Raw genomic sequence first — 21,899 nt, forward strand, 5'->3', positions numbered from 1 at the left:
ATTATAAAACCGTGTTAATAAGGCAGCAGGCACGTTGGAGCGAATGAAGAGTTACATAGAAACATACAGGTAAAGCTAATAAAAGCGTGCTAATAAAAGCAATTGGTGGAGGGCGGATATCAGGAGGAGAAGGAGAGGATCACTGATCGTTTTCCAAAATTGTCTAGATCTCGATCTGTATGTGCCAGATACCAAAAACTACTGATTTAGGAGAAAATTTATATTAAGTTATAACAATTTATAGATTTTACACCAGAGGGTGAGATAAAGGGGGGACGGAGGGTGTCACTGCTCACTTTGCAAGCGCTCGACTTATTTGACCCCTTGAGTCTGTGATATTGGTGAAGGCCAGTATACGTAAAGTTATAATGTGTAAAAATTACTAAAAAGTAATTGCTCGAAGGGGTCGTGGGACCCCCACCCCTCTTTCCATGTTCGAAAAAAATTTCGCTAGTAGACTACTGTCTGTGTCCCAAATTTCATCAAAATCCGTGTAGCCATGCCGGCGTGTTTCAGTCGCAAAGACGACAAAATATAATAAATAAATTATAACTGTTCCTAGGGGGCGGGGACCACGCCCCTTTTGAAAATATATAGCTATAAGATCCTTCTAGGCTATTGGCTATATGTGTGCAAAATTTCATCCAAATCGGTCCATCCGTTCTTGCGTGATTGAGTCACAAAGGCAAACGTCTGGACAAACATCCAAACATCCAAACATCTAAACATCCAAACATCCAAACTTTGCCTTTTATAATATATATTAGATATTAGATAAGTATATCTATTTCTAGTTTACTTGAGATTGTAGTTCGATGAGCCCAATGCAATTTACGGCAATGAGTTTTTAATTAAATACTTAATTTATGCACAAACAAAACAACAAAGAAGAAGCAACAGGACGAAGATAGCATTAAATTGCAACGGTGAGACTCATGTTGGACGTGTCAATACAGCAATGATCAGAAAATTAGACAATTTATTTATCGGCATATACATTAATGCTAAAATATGCTAAAAAAAAACCTGACATGATGTAAGGATATTTTGGAAATTATCCCCAACGGTACCTCCCAATCGCACCTAAAGAAATTCTATTATAGTCCCGATATAGTCCCTGACACAATTACGAAATGATTTAGAAATCATTCCGAAGCAGTCCCAACATTTTCCGAAAGCAATCCCGCAATTTTACACAGATAATCTCGATTTGATTCGAAAATAGTCCCGAAACGTATCACAATTGATTCCAAAATAAATACCCAAATATACCGGAGATACATAGTTTTGCAACAACTTTGAAAACAGTCCAATATATATTTAAAAAAAAAAACAACAAAAAGAATTGTGAAATGATCCCGGACATAGTTCTTAAAATAAGGCAATCCCCAAGGTTTTTTTAATTACAAACAAAATTTTCTAAGCAGGGTCGGCCCTCTGCAGTGATTTGGCAACACTCCGAATGCATTTGTGCCATGAAAAGCTTCGCAGTGAAAACTCATCTGGCTTGCAGATGGCGTTCGGATTTGGCGTAAAACATATAGGTCCTCTCCCGCAAATTTGTAGAAAAAATTAAAAGGCGCACGACGCAAATTGGAAGAGGAGCTAGGTCTAAATCTCTTCCGAGGTATATCGCGCCTTGTTTTTATTTACTATGTTTGTACTATTATTTCGAAACTAATCCCAAATACGTCGAATACAGTCATGAAGGGATCCTAAAGTGGTCCCAAATCTGCGCGATCTGGCTCACTTTTCCAGACTTGTGTAGACCTCGATCTTCATAGTATATGTGAAGTGAATTATTTAAAAATTTTAGACCTCATTTTGTAAGCCATTTGATCGAATTATTTGAAGCTTATATAAGGTCAGAATATTTCCGTTATGTTAGCTAAATACATGCATGTGTATATTTAACTGTCTTATGTGTTGACAGCGATTCATAAATACAAAAGCCTCTCTGAAAATGCATTTAACAATATAAAGTATACATTAGGTTAGGCTAAGAGAGCGTGCGTGGTTATTTTCTTCTCTGACGAACTTAAGTCGAACTAAATGATCCACCTCCCCAATCTCTGCCAGATTGTTGGAAAACAGTGTGCTCCGAAATCTGAGTTTTCTTGTTTGCATTCACATAAATAATGAATCGACTTCTCTTCCTCGTCATCCAGACAGCTTCTGCAGAGGGAGCTTGTTGGTATACGCCTCCGTCGGAGCATTGGCTTATCTTGGCAAACTTGTTTAGCTTGCGAGAGAAGCTAGTTTATTTTCTATCCAAACATGTTCATAAGAGCCTTGATGCCTCGCAATCATTCCTTTTTGCTCCGAGTCCGTTGTCCTAATCGCATATTCCTCGATTTCCCTCAAGAGATAACCAAGCGTACGGCGCTGTCCGCCTCGCTTAGGTCCAGTTCGGAACCTTCCCTGGCCACATCTTCTATAAATTCATTCCTTCGATAATCGCTGTGTCCCGGGACCCAACAAAACGAGACCATTAACTGCTTTATGGACGCGAGTGAGGTCCGACACCTAAGCACGATATCCGAATTTATGATGCCGTCTAAGGATGTCTGCAACCATTACCATGCAAACAATTTTATCATCATCATCATCACTAATTGACACTGAACCGACCAGGTGATCTGCACTGTAGTGTAGCAAGGCACGCCATTCATGACTCGCTCAGTACTACAAATGACGCTAATTGAGAGAACCATAGAAAATCAAGTATTCATTCACCTGTCTCTCCCATCTCAGTGGAGCTCTACCTCTTCCTCTGCTACTAAAATCGGCGGCCAAGAGATGCGCTTTCCTAGCTGGAGCGTCTTTCTTCATTCGCATGTTATGAGCTGACCAACGAAAGCTTTAGGATTTTCTTTGTTGTTTAAGCGTTCCATGGAAAGTTGCTAAGATAGCGTTTATAGAAGGAGCCTTCTTGTATGGCAAGAAGTTGCCGGTACCTCTACTCATAAATTCACCTTTTCCTTTGCCTCTCCTTTCACTACTAATTCCACCTTTAGACGTAGAAGGTCTAATTGATTATCTACATAGCTATATAGATGATGTAGCAAAAACAATAACTAAACTAAGCGACTATTTTACCTGTGTGGCATGATTTCTTCTTTTTTGAAAATATTTCTAATCTCATCACCATCGAATATAAACAACAAGTCTGGATGTCCTATGAGGCCGCCAACTTTCACAATTTTGCCATAATTGATATGGAGCTCCTTCATAACTTTATCCAAGTCCTGTATGCGATATTGACCTAAGACCAAGAAAAAAGAAATATTAAATTCTTGTCTATGAGATATGTTTCTTTGTGCGCTCAATCCACATACCGACTAATGGTGCAAAACGCCATGAATTGCCCAATACAGGCATGCCCCAAGGACCTGGTACAGCTGAATAAGGACGTGCATGTGTGGGTATACTGAAAAGAAGAAATATATTATTAATGCAAAATAAAACTAAAATTTCTAGTTGCTCTGGTTCTTGTGTCTGCCAAATTTTTGTATGCACATTAGGGTGGGTCGATTTGTATGGACGAAAGTTAACCGATATCGCGCAATCGATTTTTCGATAGGATTTGGGCTTAGGAAAAAAGTTCCACTACGGATACCCAAAAAAATAATTTTGGAGCCTGCGAAAAAGAAACTTATCGCCAACGTTTTTAGCGGACATTTTTGGGTCGGACAGGGTATACATGAAAATTTTACAATCAAATGAAAAAATTTTTAGTAGGTCATGAAAAAAACCTTAAAAATTAAAGTCGAAAAAAAGTTAAAAAATTAAATTTTGCAGGCTCGAAAATTAGTTTTTTTGGGTATGCGTAGTGGAACTTTTTTCCTGAGCCCAAATCCTATCGCAAAATCGATGGCGCGATATCGGTTAATTAATCGACCCACCCTAATGTACATATGTTCTTGGCTATAGTTACATTGTGTAGTACATACCTGTTGGCTATCTCTTCGTGCACGTGTACCTCTGCCGCGTCTACTGCTGTCCCTGCTGCCTTTGATGTTCGCTTACTCGTCCTTGGTGACTCATGTGTTATCGCCTCTGGCGAGGTTAGTTCGCTTGGTACGGCTGTCACAGCAGCCGAGAAAGATGTTCGCTTTAAAAGCTCTGTTGTAGTTCTTCGTAAATGTGACATGTCACCTTCTAAAGCGTAATTGTGTTTTTTGGTTTCTTATTTTGTACTAAAAGTTGGAAATCAAAGTAAAAGAACGTTTTCAACTAATTTGCATTAGAAGCAACAAAAAATAAAAGAAATATGATGAGTTCCCAAGAAAATAAAATAAAAATGGGTATTAAAGACAAAGCAAGAATGTCGACCAACACCAGTAATCAGCTCTAAAAGGTTGGAGAAGTAGCTTGATATTGATGTCATTGGCCTTAATAAACCCGTTATAAGTTATAGTTTCTCTGACCTGGATAAGTAGCCACAAAACTGGGTCTGGTGGTGATCGAGAAGAAGACGTAGTACTTGCTGAATTCGAAACTGTGAAGGCCTTCACTATTTATGGCAACGAGTCTAGAAATCCAACAAAGAATCATCACTTTTGTCAGCTAGTGCCAATTTGGGCTGAGTGGGCAAACGAAAAGTACAGACTTCTCATCGCATTTTACCAATCATTATGTGTGGCTCTGAATCATGGACTGTGTTTAGAGAAGATGAAATGGCTTCTTGGAGTATTCGAGAAAAATGTGCTCCGGAAAATTCAACGTCCATCTCCTTATGTCAACAACTTGTACCGAAGGAGATCCTTTGATGAGATGTATTAGCTTTACGTGCTCATGAGCTAAGTCATGTGATGCGAAAAAATTTCAGGCCTAAAAAGTATTTCTATCGGCTGAAAATGGCAGAAGTCCACTGAGTTGTTAAAAGCAATCAAGAATGACTGTATCTCAGTTGATGCTCCCAATCGAGCCCTTTGAGGCATAAAAATAATTAAGAAAACATACTAAATTTGATCTTAGTCCTTAGTTTTCGCCATATCTTTTCTAACAGCCGTCCAAAGCCAGTTTGAGACCATAAGCTAAGAAACCGACTATCACTAAAGCACCTTACAGCCTTTCTACTAGTGTCAAATAGTCCGTCGAGTGACAGTATTCTTCATGGTAACTTGACGAAGTTAGCACTTTTTTGTATGAAAAAATTAACTTTCCTTAAAGTTTTTTTTTTCAACCAGCAAATAAAACGTGACTTGCATTCATTAGGATCTCCAAGAAGATCGGTTGCAAAGACAAAACTAAACCCCATTTTTGTACTTCTCGCTGCTTATGAAATTTCAGTTTAATTTTCCTTTCTGAGACTTGGCGACTAATACGCAACCAAATACTCATGTCGCGACTGCGACTAAGGCTAAGCGAAAGGGTTTGCGTTAAACATTCAACACTTTATTGTAGCTGTGTGATTGGTTTATTCTGAAAGAATTCATTAATTATGTACAAATGTATTTCATAAAAAGGACTATAATTATCTTACCGCAGTTTTGCACCCTTTCTTTGGCGATCAAAGTTCAATAATAAAATGGATGTTTCGAGCTTTGACAAATGTCAACGTGAATAGAGAGAACGAATAAATAGCGATGAAAGAATGAGTGCAAAACATTGGCTTATAACTCAAGGTTGTACCAAAGGGTACTTAGATTAAATAAAACAAAACTTTAAGTGACATTTTCCAACACCCCCACCCCCGTGGAGCGATCAGCTTCACTACTTTCCACATCCAAAACCGCCAGTTTAGATACCGCGCGCTGCAAAGGTCCGCCTATTGTTCGCACGTCAGCACGCCGGGCCACACCATCCTTACCAGTGTACAAACGGTCAACAATTCCGCGTCGCCACTGATTTCTTGGCATGTTTGGGTCACAAATATATACTGCATCCCCTTCCCTAAGGGGAGCCGTTCGTTGGCACCATTTGACTCTTCGCGTTAAAGTTGGCAGATACTCCAGTATCCATCGTTTCCAGAAAGCGTCCCTTAGACTGCGTGCAACTCGCCACTGCTTGCGTAGGCTATGTACATTAATATCAGGAGCATTGAGCGCTGGAGTGTTAGGAGCATTTCCTTGGCCAATCAGGAAATGGTTAGGTGTGATTGGCTCTTCTTCGTTGGCGGAGACGGGAAAGTGCGTCAAAGGGCGCGAATTTATTATACTCTCTGCTTCTATCAATAGGCTTTGTAAAACGTGTTCCCTTGGTGCTACTTCTTTCAACGTATGTCGAAGGACCCTTTTTACGCTTTGCACCATCCTTTCCCAGGCTCCACCTTCGGATGGATTGGCGGGGCAGTTGAAGAACCACTCAACACCTTTAGTTGACAATTCGTTTTGAACGCGCTCCGTGTCGAACACTTCAGAGAAACGTTTAGCCTCTTCGTTAGCTCCTATAAAGTTTTTACCATTGTCGGATCGAAGACGCGCTGGAACCCCTCTCCTGTTCATGAAGTTGCGCACTGCAATTATGCATGAGTCCGTCGACAAATCATGGGCTATTTCTAAGTGGATCGCTCGGACGGTGAGACACGTAAATAGAGCAACCCAACGTTTTTCAGTTCGCCGTCCGATCGTGACACAAATTGGTCCGAAATAATCGAGCCCTGTATATGTGAAGGGCCTTACATGAGGCTGGAGACGGCCTTCTGGTAGGAGGCCCATTTTTGGCGTTCGAGGTTGCACTCTGTTTATAGAACATATTTTGCATTCGTATACTATACTCCGTAGTAACTGCCTTATTCTGGGAATCCAATATTTCTGACGAATATTGGCTATAGTTGTCTCATGGTTTTGGTGTTTCATCTGGCAGTGATGATAACGGATGACAAGTCGCGTAAAAATATGTCCATTCGGTAGTATAATCGGCCTTCTGGTATTATACGGCAAGTAGCTAGCTGCATCTATACGTCCTTGCACCCTTAACAGTCCGTCCTCGTCAATGTATGGCGAAAGCTGTCTTATTGGACTGTCGCTGAGTAAATCTTGACCATTTTCGATGCGATTGCGTTCTAAAGGGAAGGCTTCCTTTTGGACAAATAGACATAAAATGCGTTCGGCGGCTTCAATCTCTGATGCAGTGAGTCCATATTCTTTATACTGCAGCTCTCGTTTACGGCAACAGTTAATGAAGCGAAGCATCCACGCCACAGTTCTCTTTAGCCTAATGAGGCTTGAAAATCGACTATAGTTAATCAAGGTGTTATTGCTAGCAACCAAAACAAATTTGGATCGAAGTTCTTCATCTACGTCAACAGCGTTTCTGGTATCAGTATCTTCAGTAGGCCAGGTGTCTTCGGAACGTCGCAAGAAATTCGGTCCGTGTAGCCAACGAGATTTATGTGAAAGATCAATGCTTCCGTTACTTCTCGTCGCATCGTCAGCAACATTATCCTGGGTTGGCACCCATCGCCATTCGTGAACTTCACTCCCACTCAGAATCTCCGCGACGCGGTGTGCCACGTATGGTTTGTAGCGTCGGTGTTCACTCCCGATCCATTTCAAAACGGTTCTGGAGTCGCTCCATAGGAAACATCGCTGGGGGTTAATTTGGTGATTATCCAATACTAACTTACGCAGGCGTACACCAAGCATGGCGGCTTGCAACTCTAATCGTGGAATGGTTACAGGTTTTAGCGGAGCACATTTCGTTTTCCCGGCAATTAATGACACTTCGATACCACCGTTCGACTGCATTGTCCTCCAGTAAGCAACTGCAGCAAATGCCTCCTCGCTTGCATCAACAAACACGTGGAGCTCCAAGTTTTGAGGCTTACCCCGATCGAAGTAGAATCGCGGCACACGAAATTCCGCTACCTTGTGAAACTGTCGCCTCCATTTGTCCCACGATACGTTCACGTCATTGGGAATGGGCTCGTCCCAACGAACTTCACGACGCCAAACTTCTCGCATGAGGGCTTTGGCGGCAACGGTGTAATGGCTTTAGAATCCAAGCGGATCAAAGGTTGACATAATAATGCTGAGGAGTTCCCTTTTCGTAGGGCATCTTTCACCTTTAATTACTGCCTGGTCAATACGATGAAATTTCAAACTAAACTTAAAGTTATCGCTTCCTGGCTCCCATAATAGTCCAAGAACTTTCTCTGTACTCTCATCTGCTGCGATTTGTTTCGGGTTCGTAGTGCCATCTAATTCTCTAACCACTTCCTCAGAATTGGAAACGAACCGGCGTAATTCGAACCCGCCATCGCTGTGAATGCTCCTTACCATCTTTGTTACGTCTACCGCTTCTTGGATCGTCTCAAAACTGTCAACGAAATCGTCCACGTAATGGTGCTCAACAATAGCCTCAACAGTGCGAGGATTACTTTCATAATGCTCTCTGGCATTCTGTCTCATGACATATTGTGCCGAGCAAGGCGAGCATACGGCACCGAAAATCATAACTCGCATTTCATATTCCTTGGGCTGCGTATTACTCCTCCCATTACGCCAAAGAAAACGTTGTGCACACCTGTCAGATGGTTGAATAACCACTTGGTGAAACATTTCTTTTATGTCTCCACAGACAGCAAGTGCACGTGTTCGAAAATTAAATAAAATGGAAGGAAGAGACGTGTACAGCTGTGGCCCTTTTAATAAATTAGAGTTTAAAGACGACCCTTCAAATTGGGAGGCAGCGTCAAAAACAAGACGTAATTTTTGCGGTTTATTCGGGTTCACGACGCCAAAGTGTGGTAAGTACCACTTCCTAGGTGAAACGACACAATCTTCCTCCTGATTAATTTCTCGCGCATAGCCCTTTTCTAGATACCCTGCGATGACATCTTTGTACGCGGTTGCAAACGCTGAATCACGTTGCATTTTTCTTTCTATGCCCTCTAACCTGTGCAAAGCGGAAATGTAATTAATGGGTAGTTGTATGTTGTTGGCTTTCCATAACAGACCCGTTTGATAACGGCCTTCCACTCGCTTAGTTGTACTTTCAAGTAGCTGTTTGGCTCTGACGTCATCGTTGCTTTCAATAGGCGTCGAAGTTCGGACACCAAGATTCTCGATGTTGAAATAGTCGGACACTAGACGATGTATATCTTCCTCCTCGTTTCGGGCGCGTACAAATAAGCAGGATTGAGTTGTAAGGGATGATCGGCTGCTTGGTCCGAAAACTACCCATCCCAGTTCAGTATTGCAAGCGTACGGACCTTTATCACTGATCCTTTTAATGTCAGTCGGCAAGCCTAGGTGCGCATGATCGATTCCAATTAGCAGTTGGGGTACAGCATCGCAATATGGATGCAGGGGGAGGCACGAAGCAAATTGGTTGGCACCCTTTAAGTCATCGCGGCATAGGCTCTGCATCGGTAAATCAAGATTGGCTACTGCATACACGTTGCGCAGAAGATGACGTTAATTTTTACCAGCTCCGCTTATTTCAATATTAAATACCTCTACAGGCTCTTGCACTGCTCTTCCCCCGAACCATTGTATATCTAGGCAATGTTGCCGACCGCGTATTCCTAACTGTTTGGCAAGTTTGCTATCAAGCATCGTAATTGAGGAACCCTCGTCAAGTAAAGCATATGTGTCGATGCGTTTGTTTTCACCATATAAAGTGACAGGCAGAACACGAAATAGCAGTTTCGGCTTAGAAGCGTCAGTGGTCGCGCAGCTCAATACGCTTCCTCGTAACTCTCCTCCTTCCTCCCTTAAGACACTGGAGTTCGGAGCTTTCACGATGGCTTCGTGCAGTAGGCTATGGTGTCTGCGTTGGCAACCTTCTGCAGAGCAAAATTTGTTACGGCGACAGTTACGTGTATTATGGCCCACGTTTAGGCAGGAAAAACAGACGCGATATTTCTTCACTATATCCCACCTATCAGAGACCATGGCATTAAGGAAACGACGACAATCTTGGAGTTTATGTTGCCCTTGGCAAAGGGGGCACTTAAGGGGACTCATAGCCGAGGGGTTTGGGGACGGTTTTTCGGATGTGTGTAGCACCACACGTCGCTTACCCTCTTTATTGTCAACACCTTGTATGGTACATATTAAATTAGCAAGTTCACTTACCCAGTCGCTAAAGTGTAGGATCGTAGGATATGGCAGTATCGACGCGGCGGTCCTTGCCCATTCCAGCCGCTTGCTCATTGGGAGCTTTGATAACAACTCCTCCAATAGCGTAGGATTTGCCAAGTGTTGTTGGCCATTCACTGATTGCAGAAACGTTGCTAAATTTTTCACTTTGGTAGCAAATGGCACTAACTTCGACAAGGCATTCTCCGCAATATTTGGCAAATCCCTCGCTTGCCGTAGCTGGCTTTGAATCAGGGATGCACCTTAACGTTAAGCTAATCGTTTATCAAAAAATTTCCACCGTTTCCGTTGAAACACTTCGAAATATTATCGATAAAGAAATTATCAAAATAAATTGTATCTCGTTTTTAACCTAAACGAAAAGCTTTCGTTAACGTTAAAACCGTTAACAAAAACGTGATACTTTATGTTTGAATTGTGCTGGCAATGCTACAGCCATGGTGAAGCCGTAAGGTGGCAACAACGAGCGCACATACACACACAAACTCTATGTAATTTGTTTGTGTAATTCGTTGGTGGTAATGTCAAAAATACTCTGAGAAATGTTTGTACTGTCAAAATTCATGAGAAAAGTTGCAATCAGCTTGGCTAATGCTTTCACCTTTAATGACTCCGCCATCAATCAGCTTTGCCAGCATAGTTTGAAATTAATAATCAACATAAACGATTTGATTTCGTTTTGATATGGCAGAAAACGAAACGAAATCATTTCGTTAATTTGACGATCTTAACGTTAATAAACGAAACGAAATGACTTCGTTTCGTTTATTAACGTTGATTATCGTAACGAAATGATGTCGTTTCGTTGGTTAAGCATGCCTGCTTTGAATTAATTGTTCAGGGCGACCGAAACGAAAGCGTAGCTGCTCGATAGCAGCGGCAACGTTATCAGGGTGAATTAAAAGTGATTTAATTACCTCACGAGCTTCTCCTTTAACAGCTTTCTGCAACCGCTGGTTGTTTTCTAAATTGGTGTAGTTATACACCGATGTGGACTGGACATAATTTGCATAAAAAATTGGCCAGTCTTCTGGCTCGCCACTAAAATCGGGCAAATCTTGTAATTTTCGCAGAAATCTTGTGGAATTGGTCAAAGTAGAGAGGTTGTTCAAGTCATTCAGTGGCATAGACGTTTGCATATACTGATTAATATTATTAAATAGCGTGGGTGTATATATCGAGGACGATGTACATGGCATGCTAAAGTGACTCTGTGTAGAGTGCAATTGACTTGTAGTTAAATATGTTGGCGCAGCGGCAGCAGACATAGTGTACGTCGGCAGCGATGAAATTATGCCAGCGTTCTCGGCTGGCAGAGTAGCAGCGCCGCTCGCGATTGGCGACGTAGCGGAGTGCACATAACTGTTTGCAGTAAATGGTCCGATATTATTTGAGGTTGCAGCAGCTGACAAATGCTGCACATGGGACGTAGTTTGCAAATTTGTGAGGTTAAGTTCTGCAGCACCGGCTGATGGTGCGAAATTCGTAGCAACGGCAGGCACTGTAGTTGGGGCGACTGTAAAGGGTACAGTATTTGCCATATCTACTGTATTTCGCAGCGCTTTTTCCAGCCTTTGGCAAATACGACTTTGTTCATTAAACCTTACCTTAGATTCCTGTAATTGTTTTTGAAGAGTGGCGATTTGCTTTTGCATTTCCAAAGTTGAGGTGACTGCTAAACTGGCTGTGGTTGCGACGTTTGAACTGGCAGTGGCGGTGGCGGTGACGGCGGTCGTATCATCGTTCGCTTTGGTGGTGGGCGGTGCAGGCGGCATTTCTTCTGATACCACCTCTACTTTGTGGAGCCGAGGACTGCGTCGTTTCTCAAGATTTTCTTCTGGTTCTTTCATAAGTGAATTCTCACTTCACGGCCGTGGAAGTAATCATTAAATGAAAACTGCGAATAAAAATGTCGCGACTGCGACTAAGGCTAAGCGAAAGGGTTTGCGTTAAACATTCAACACTTTATTGTAGCTGTGTGATTGGTTTATTCTGAAAGAATTCATTAATTATGTACAAATGTATTTCATAAAAAAGACTATAATTATCTTACCGCAGTTTTGCACCCTTTCTTTGGCGATCAAAGTTCAATAATAAAATGGATGTTTCGAGCTTTGACAAATGTCAACGTGAATAGAGAGAACGAATAAATAGCGATGAAAGAATGAGTGCAAAACATTGGCTTATAACTCAAGGTTGTACCAAAGGGTACTTAGATTAAATAAAACAAAACTTTAAGTGACATTTTCCAACAACTCATTTTATCGCATTTCAATTTATGAAGGCTAAAGCACTGCTAACGTCACGTCTATTTAGCGATGCACCCAAAACAGGCATATATAAAAAGAGACAACACTTTTCTTTTCGCAACTAATTAGCGACTAATACACAACAAATAATCTACAAAGTCGCATTTCAATCATTGAAATATATGCCAATTTTCACGAGCGTGCTACGCTAACGTAACGTGACCTTAGCGAAGCACCCAAAAAAATAGCATTTAGAAAAGGGCGACAGTTATGTATTTTCTTTTGATCACTAATTAGCTAATAATTTGCGACAAAATACCGACCTATTAATTTTTTTATCCACTGGAAGTGCTTCGCTAACTTCACGTGCATAGATTTACAGAACTTAGATCACAAAATTCCTTCAATGTCTTCGAAAGTCCTGAAATAAGACCAAATACCGACGTATTCGAAAAATATTGGGGGTAGTGTAACGGGGAGTGGTAGTTGTAGTGGGAGCGGAATTCATATATATAAAGATAAATTTTTCTTATTTATTCGATACATTTTTGAAACAGCATCGATAACTTTTCGATAACACTCCGATAAGATTTTAATAACATACCCATAATTTTTCGATGAAAAATGTTAATATAATCTTCATAACAAACGGATAACTTGTCGACTAAAAATCGAGTTAATTTAATTTAATTTACTTTTAATTTATTTATTCGAACACGCGATTTTATCTTATTTTACTATTAAAACCCAGAAAAGAAAAACCTGTCATGATGTAAGGATATTTTGGAAATTATCAAAAACGGTACCTCCCAATCGCACCTAAAGAAATTCTATTATAGTCCCGATATAGTCCCTGACACAATTACGAAATGATTTAGAAATCATTCCGAAGCAGTCCCAACATTTTCCGAAAGCAATCCCGCAATTTTACACAGATAATCTCGATTTGATTCGAAAATAGTCCCGAAACGTATCCCAATTGATTCCAAAATCAATACCCAAATATACCGGAGATACATAGTTTTGCAACAACTTTGAAAACAGTCCAATATATATCTAAAAAAAACAAGAAAAGGAATTGTGAAATGATCCCGGACATAGTTCTTAAAATAATCCTTAAATGGTCCGGAAATGAACCCGAAATAGTCGCTGATAGCTCACATATGATCCCGATGCAATACCCAAGGTTTTTTTAATTACAAACAAAAGCGGGGTCGGCCCTCTGCAGTGATTTGGCAACACTCCGAATGCATTTGTGCCATGAAAAGCTTCGCAGTGAAAACTCATCTGGCTTGCAGATGGCGTAAAACATATAGGTCCTCTCCCGCAAATGTGTAGAAAAAATTAAAAGGTTCACGACGCAAATTGGAAGAGGAGCTCGGTCTAAATCTCTTCCGAGGTATATCGCGCCTTGTTTTTATTTATTATGTTTGTACTATTATTTCGAAACTAATCCCAAATACGTCGAATACAGTCATGAAAGGATCCTAAAGTGGTCCCAAATCTGCGCGATCTGGCTCACTTTTCCAGACTTGTGTAGACCTCGATCTTCATAGTATATGTGAAGTGAATTATTTAAAAATTTTAGACCTCATTTTGTAAGCCATTTGATCGAATTATTTGAAGCTTATATAAGGTCAGAATATTTCCGTTATGTTAGCTAAATGCATGCATGTGTATATTTAACTGTCATGAATGTGTCTATGTCTATTCCTTAAGGTATGTAGACGCTTATGTCTGATTTGTCTTATGTGTTGACAGCGATTCATAAATACAAAAGCCTCTCTGAAAATGCATTTAACAATATAAAGTATACATTAGGCTAGCCTAAGAGAGCGTGCGTGATTATTTTCTTCTCTGACGAACTTAAGTCGAACTAAATGATCCACCTTCCCAATCTCTGCCAGATTGTTGAAAAACCGTGTGCTCCGAAATCTGAGTTTTCTTAATACCTAAGCACGTGCTTTGTAAACAGTTTGTGTATCAGTAACAAGACGCAGTTACTTATATCTCTGAGTTTTTATTTCCAACAAAACAGGGGTGACTTTCTGTAATTCGATATCGATCAAGAACGAGTATAAAATAATAGTTTTTGCTTTCCGTAACACAAATTGTCAACGCGTCGTATCGAACGTTCGATACCAAATTAGGTGTCGAATTAATTGCCTTTTTGAAAGTTATAATTTTATGTTTTGGTGATTATTTAGGGAATGATGTTTTCTTCAAAGATTAAGAAACAAACGCTATTTATGAAAGAAAATATTTTGGTAACGAAAGAGATCATACCAAGATACGGGAACTAAAATGGCATCATCGAGCGTCCGATATCGACTTGAAGTATCGAATCAACGTGTGTCGACTATCGAATTACGGAAAGCAACCACAGTAGTGTATACATTTTTTCGTGCACTTGCATGTATAAAAATTGTGTATACGCTCAGAGGCTTTCATTTATATGTAGGCGATTGGATGTGATGATGCCTTGAGTTGCTGTGTAATTGCCATCTTTTAAACTGTACTAAGTACCTTTTTCCCGCATTACGCTACATTATAGTGACTACACTTCGGCTTACAATTTCCAGCTCTTCATTTCTGCATTTACATTCTACATTTATCCTCCATATAGCGTACAGCTTACAAAAAGTATGCTTATGCTTACGGTTGGTGTGCTGTTTCACTAAAAAAAAACCATACTTAAGATTACTCGATTTTCGGTTCTTTTAGATATGCTCTTGGCTTATATTTTGTGTTCTACGCATCGCTATCAGGCAATGTAATGTGCTAATTGCTTTTGCCATTTCTATTGATGTTCTTATTACAGAATTTAATGTTGATACAAAAAATAATATGTTCATATTTTATGTGCAGTAACAATTAAGTGTATATTTATTACTGCAAACTTGTATACTTCAATCCCGATCATAATATACGAGCATACATACATTAGGGCTCATAAAATATGCAATTCATGTCATGGCAGTCTGTATAAAGATTGAGAACTACACAAATAGTCAATTTGGTGTATGAGCTGTGTAAATTAAATCGATAATAAGATTTGACATTCAAAAACGCCCGAATCCCGCATGCGGACTGCTGGTTAGTTTTCACCATTTTATGTCATCATCTACATAATTGTGCATCAACAAAAGCATAGGATTGGCTGAATGTGTTTGCAAAAGTTCAACCAGAAGTGCCCCTCTCCCAATCCCGGGAGAAAAGGCTTTGAAGAGGTTTACTAGGTATAATTCAAACAGCTGTCGCCTTGAACGTCGTGATGTAGCGTGGTTTCATTTTTTCCCAAATTATTAAAAAAAAATGTTACAATAAAATTTTGATTTGTTTAGTTTTTGTTCAGGGATGGTTTAGAGACAATTTTTGGGAAAATTAGACGAAGCCATCCCCCTATTACGAAAATTTTAAATTCGCTATATCTCCGCAATTATTTAAATATGGTTTCGAAAATTTATTAGAGAGATTCCATATATGAGTGGGGTGCAGTGGGAGTGAGAGTTGGATTGGTGGTGAAAGTTTGGTTGGAAGTGGGAGTTGGAATGGGAATGGGAGTGAGAGTTCGAGTGGGAGGGAGATAAATGAAACAGGGACGGACAAAATTAAGAGGAATAAAAAAATTTTAAGTTAAATGGTTTTATTGAAAACAATTCTTACATTAAGTAATAATAACACTAAAGGCTAGAAAATAATTAAGTAGGTCCTAGGTACTAGTAATCACACGCCTCATTAATCTAAGACATTGATGAGGCAAATAAATAAAAGCGTTTGACGCATCAAATTTCTATTGATAGTCATAAGTAAGACCAACTGAGCCTTAATAAGGTTATGCTACGCCTTTTTTATTTATTTGTCTGATCAACGCCCTAGATTGATGAGGAGTGTGATGACTAGTACCTAGGACCTACCTAATTATTTTCTAGCTTTTAATGTTATTATTACCTCATATAAGTATTGTTTTCAATAAAACCGTTTAACTAAAAAATTTTTTTAAATTATTTTATTTATAAAAAAGAAACATTTTTTTGGGGCTGCTGACAAATGTTCGCTTAATGAAGCAAAAGGCCCTGTATGAAAAGGGAAACTTAATTATTTCATTAAATAGTATTGTGATTCGACTAAGTTTCTGTGTGAAAACGGTATAACAATAATTATTTTATTATTGTTATGATAATTTTCTTCTTAAATGAAAATTTTTTTTTAAATAAGAATGGAAGAGAGAAAAAATTTAGACAACTGCCAAAGTTGTATAGATCCATTTCGGGAACTGCTAAATTCCTTCATTTAAGAAAATATTTTTTTAAAATAATTATTAAGCTCGATTCGAACCCGCGAATGGTTTAGAGTGAGAAGAAAAAAGCGAGGCTCACTTCTTCAATGTAGGCAAACCAATTTCCGGACAGGACAAAGTCTGGGGGGTACATTAGTTTATATTTATGTAACTTATCAATAGCGCAAATTCAAAAATTTCAGTAAATAATATTAGTGAATTTAAAATTAAGTGATTAATCGTTTTTTTTTTTTTTTTGGTTTAATAGTTATTAATCATTACGTACTGATATTTAAACACCAAAACCCCAAAATAAACAATTCATCATATTAATCCAGCAGTTTTTAAAATATTTTTTTTTAACAATTTTTAAATGAAATAAAAACAAATAAGGAAGTCTAAGTTCAGGTGAAACCGAACATTACATACCCAGCTGTACACTTGAAATGCTGTTGTTGTTTGTTTTGTGTGCTTAATAGTGTTACAAGGCTGCGCAATAATACATATACATATGGTTCTATTCTGAACTAATTTTTCTTCGAGTTATGGCTCCCGAAACATAGAAAATTGCTTAGTTATAAAAGGGCCGGTCTCACGCCCACTTTTTAAAATTTGAAGTTTTTCCAAATTATTGTTATATATCCACTTGGGAAATAAAAAATACCATTGATATAAAGCTCTTAGTTTGCAAAGATGTAGCTTATTTTATTCGTCCACGATCCTTTTAAAATATTTTATATAAAAGTGGGCGTGGTCCTTAACCGATGACGTTAGTTTTTCTTCAAAGCATTCCTTACAGTAAAGGCAACCTCTCTGCCGAGTTTTGTTAGGATAGGTTTAACGATTTTTGATTTATGATTAATAATATTTGATGTTATCACAAGTGGGCGGTGCCACGCCCATTTTAAAAATTTTTATCAAGAGTCTCAATATCAGTCAACATTCTAAATGTATTATTTACTAAATAATCAGGTTTTTTGTGTTTTCCAAAATGTTATATATATAAAGTGGGCGCGGTTATCATCCGATTTCGCTCATTTTCAATACCAATCTATTCTGGGTCCAGATAAGCTCGTGTACCAAATTTGGTGAAGATATCTCAATATTTACTCAAGTTATCGTGTTAACAGACGGACGGACGGACGGACATGGCTCAATCAAATTTTTTTTTTCGATACTGATGATTTTAATATATGGAAGTCTATATCTATCTCGATTCCTTTATACCTGTACAACCAACCGTTATCCAATCAAAGTGCAAAGCACGCTGAGTATAAAAATAAAAATTTTCCATTGTATAAATTGCTTTAATTCAAATGTAGAAGAAGTGTTTTTATTGTTCAAAATCCTGGAATCTAGAAGTACACGTAATTGTTTGTTTTTCATTCACACAACCCAATTAGGTATAAATAGCGTCCACAAAATTTATCTTGGTATACTTTATACTTAAATAACGGTGGAAATAGTCGTAAACTAGAATGCATTCACGCATGGATTTCGCGCTCTTGGTTGTTATACTCAGCTGCCTTTTGGCTCAAACGAATTCCGAATATCGCATAATAGGTGGCACTAATTGGATGATAGAGAGCAGCCCATATGTGGTATCTATACATTATAACGGCGAAAATCATTGCGTGGGTTCATTGGCCACTATGCAGAAGGCGATTACAGCTGCAAATTGCGTGGCATATTTAGATGTGGACTGCTTCACTGTTATAGCTGGTGTAAGTGATTTAAGTTGTGGGCACCAAAATGAACAAAGTCACGGTGTGGAGCGTGTATTTTATCCACGTAATTATAATTCCAATACAAATCATATGGATATTGCTGTGATGAAAGTGCGTGGATTCTTTAAAGAGGGTCCAACAGTAGGAACAATACCGTATTTGGGTTGTTCATTTCGAAGCCCCGTACCAATGCTAGTTACTGGATGGGGTTGGACAACTGCAAAAAATGGGGCGCATTCGGATATACTCCAATCTACCTTCTTGTTTTCATTATCATTTCCTGTGTGTATGGGTCGTTATCGGGCAGCAGGGCGAATTCTTACACCATCAATGATTTGTGCTGCTCATCCTACAGCTGATGTGTGCGTTCAAGATAATGGAGCACCGGGCGTTGCGAATGGACAACTTTGTGCGGTGGTATCATTTAATCAGGGTTGTGCGGTTCCCCAATATCCGAGTGTTTTTACAGTCTTAAATAATCAAGATGTTCAAGCCTTTTTATTTGAAGCGATATATGAAAAATCATTCCTACTCACCTATTTTTCTTCGTAAACGCTCCATCTGACGTCAAAACATATAGAATTTATGCTAAGATAGCTTTTTAGAAACTGTAGCTGAGAGACATATGGTGATATTTCAATCAGCAGTCGAAATTACGATATTTCTTGTTGTGTTATCTACATATAAATAAATGTTTATAATTGCAATTTAAAAAAATATTTTTCATAGTTTTTTGCTGTTATGTCTGCCTACTGAATTGTAAGATCGCGGATTCGAATCGAGCTCAAGGCCTAACAATAATTGTCTTATTATTGTTATGATACATGTTTTCGTAAATGAAGAAAAAAGTTTAAATTATAATAGAAGAAATAAAAACTTTAGAGAACTGCCAAAGCTCGTTGACATAAATGGTATGTTTGACGATCTGGAACAATATCATAAAGTTGTGGAAGAGTATCTGGGAGGCTTGTAAAACGAAAATTTAAAAAAAATAATAATTTGATATGTTTTGTTTATATGTATTTAAGGAAATCTACGTATGAGTAGCTCCTTTCGGAGGGTGGGATAAATGCTTAAAATGATCACAATTTTGTAGCGTAGTTTCACCGAAGGAGATGTTCTGGGCTAACTCTAATACTCGTCATCTGCATGATTTCTTTAAATCATTTGTGACTCATGCTGGTCACACACAAAGCTGACTTACGGTTCATTATCAACGGTATCAATCGGTATCAATTATCTACTAATAGCCATGACTCTCGTGGCACAGTTTTAACGATTAGCATCAGTGCTGGCTTATTGTTGATCGCGCCAGAGGGAGCCTTAAGTTTTTTCAGCTGTTTCTAAGAGCTACATTTCCCGACGTGCGAACAGTAGCAATCCCGACCACAGGGGTAGAAGGGGTTGTGTAGCGCAATATATAGCTTCTCCAACCCAATTGGTAACCTCAACTTCGAGCAGCGAATCCCGTTTTACTAACAGAAGAGGCTCTGACGACTCCAAGCTCCTTATGGAACTTGGTGGTGGGGTAGGGAGAGATGGCCTGAAGGTTTAATGTCGCCATACAAATCGTTCCCGATATGGTAGGGCTAGTACTTTAAAAGTGCTGTGTTACCGGAGCGCACCGGATCCGTATCCGGCAAAGGACCATCACATCGATAACACTCCCGAAAGCCTTCGGGGAGTAACCTTATCGCTACAACAACAACAACCAAAAGTCCCTACCATGCATCCTGGCCCTTATAACATATGCCAGCACGGAAGCTATAGGACTACGACTTCGAACTCACACTTTCGTCGACGTCACTTTCCCAGAAGCTCTATTTGTAGCTCCGAAAACTTTCTGACGGATGGTTTTGTCGCGCTAGGCTGCCGAGCTACATAAAATATACACTTCGAAATGTTAGGGAGTAACTAGTTCTAGTGTAACGTGTAGATGATATTTAAACACGGTTGGTAGGCTATATCCAATGTGATTAACTCCAAGGGAGTAGTTGGGAATAGAGTCACCAACTTTAGGAAATCTCAAACCGGGAGACCTGGGTGTTGAATGATGAAGTGTGAAAATCAAAATTAGCATATAACAAGTAAGGAAGGTTAAGTTCGGGTGTAACTGAACATTATATACTCAGTTGAGAGCTATGGTGGCAACATAAGGAAAAATAACCATGTAGGAAAATGAACCGAGGGTAACCCTGGAATGTGTTTGTATGACATGTGTATCAAATGAAAGGTATTAAAGAGTATTTTAAGAAGGAGTGGGCCATAGTTCTATAGGTGGACGCCATTTAGGGATATCGCCATAAAGTTGGATCAGGGTTGACTCTAGAATTTGTTTGTACGATATGGGTATCAAATGAAAGGTGTTAATGAGTATTTTAAAAGGGTGTGATCCTTATTTCCACAGGTGGATGCCTTTTCGAGATAGCGCCATAAAGGTGGACCAGGGGTGACTCTAGAATGTGTTTGTACGATATGGGTATCAAATTAAAGGTATTAATGAAGGTTTTAAAAGGGAGTGGTGGTAGTTGTATAGGTGGTCGCCTTTTCGAGATATCGCCATAAAGGTGGACCAGGGGTGACTCTAGAATGCGTTTGTACAATATGGGTATCAAACGAAAGGTGTTAATGAGTATTTTAAAAGGGCGTGGGGCTTAATTCTATAGGTGGACGCCTTTTCGAGATATCGCCATAAAGGTGGACCAGGGGTGACTCTAGAATATGTTTGTACGATATGGGTATCAAATGAAAGGTGTTAATGAGTATTTTGAAAGGGCGTGGGGCTTAGTTCTATAGGTGGACGCCTTTTCGAGATATCGCCATAAAGGTGGATTAGGGGTGACTCTAGAATGTGTTTGTACGATATAGGTATCAAATTAAAGGTATTAATGAGGCTTTTAAAAGGGAGTGGTGGTAGTTGTTGTATATGTGAAGGCGTTTTCCAGATATCGACCAAAATGTGGACCAGGGTGACCCAGAACATCATCTGTTGGATACCGCTAATTTATTTATATATATAATACCACGAACAGTATTCCTGCCAAGATTTCAAGGGTTTTTTATTTCGCCCTGCAGAACTTTTTCATTTCATTCGACTTAATATGGTAGGTGTCACACCCATTTTACAAAGTTTTTTTCTGAAGTTATATTTTGCGTCAATAAACTAATCCAAATACCATGTTTCATCCCTTTTTTTGTATTTGGTTTAGAATTATGGAATTTTTTGTGGGCGTGGTCATGGTCCGATTTCGGCCATTTTTTATACCAATATAATGCGAGTTCAGATAAGTACGTGAACTGAGATTAGTAAAGATATACCAATTTTTGCTCAAGTTATTGTGTTAACGGCCGAGCGGAAGGACAGACGGTCGAATGTGTATACAAACTGTGCGTGGCTTCAACCGATTTCGCCCTTTTTCACAGAAATAAGTTATCGTCCCAGAATCTAAGCCGCTATCAAAGTTCACAAGGATTGGTAAATTTTTGTTCGACTTATGGCATTAAAAGTATCCTAGACAAATTAAATGAAAAAGGGCGGAGCCACGCGCATTTTGAAATTTTCTTTTATTTTTACATTTTGTTTCACCATGTC

The 21,899-nt window shown here is 39.2% G+C and overlaps 2 protein-coding genes across 12 annotated transcripts in view; one reads left to right on the plus strand and one right to left on the minus strand.

Annotated features, from left to right (window-relative positions):
• Galphao (G protein alpha o subunit) overlaps positions 1–21,899 on the plus strand; it is a 251,069-nt gene that overhangs the window by 195,811 nt on the left and 33,359 nt on the right. The window lies entirely within an intron of this gene.
• The window catches only part of Cyp49a1 (Cytochrome P450 49a1), a 79,196-nt gene that overhangs the window by 55,095 nt on the left and 2,202 nt on the right, over positions 1–21,899 (minus strand). For both annotated transcript variants that reach the window (XM_067776221.1, XM_067776222.1), the window contains exons 3-5: positions 3,954–4,199; positions 3,339–3,430; positions 3,100–3,265 (exon numbers count right to left, since the gene is read on the minus strand). In XM_067776221.1, coding sequence (XP_067632322.1) covers positions 3,100–3,265; positions 3,339–3,430; positions 3,954–4,153 — 458 coding nt within the window. In that variant the 5' untranslated portion in view covers positions 4,154–4,199. The remainder of the gene's footprint in view (positions 1–3,099; positions 3,266–3,338; positions 3,431–3,953; positions 4,200–21,899) is intronic.

Source organism: Eurosta solidaginis, chromosome 3 (assembly GCF_040869045.1).
Source record: "Eurosta solidaginis isolate ZX-2024a chromosome 3, ASM4086904v1, whole genome shotgun sequence".
NCBI lineage: Eukaryota > Metazoa > Arthropoda > Insecta > Diptera > Tephritidae > Eurosta > Eurosta solidaginis.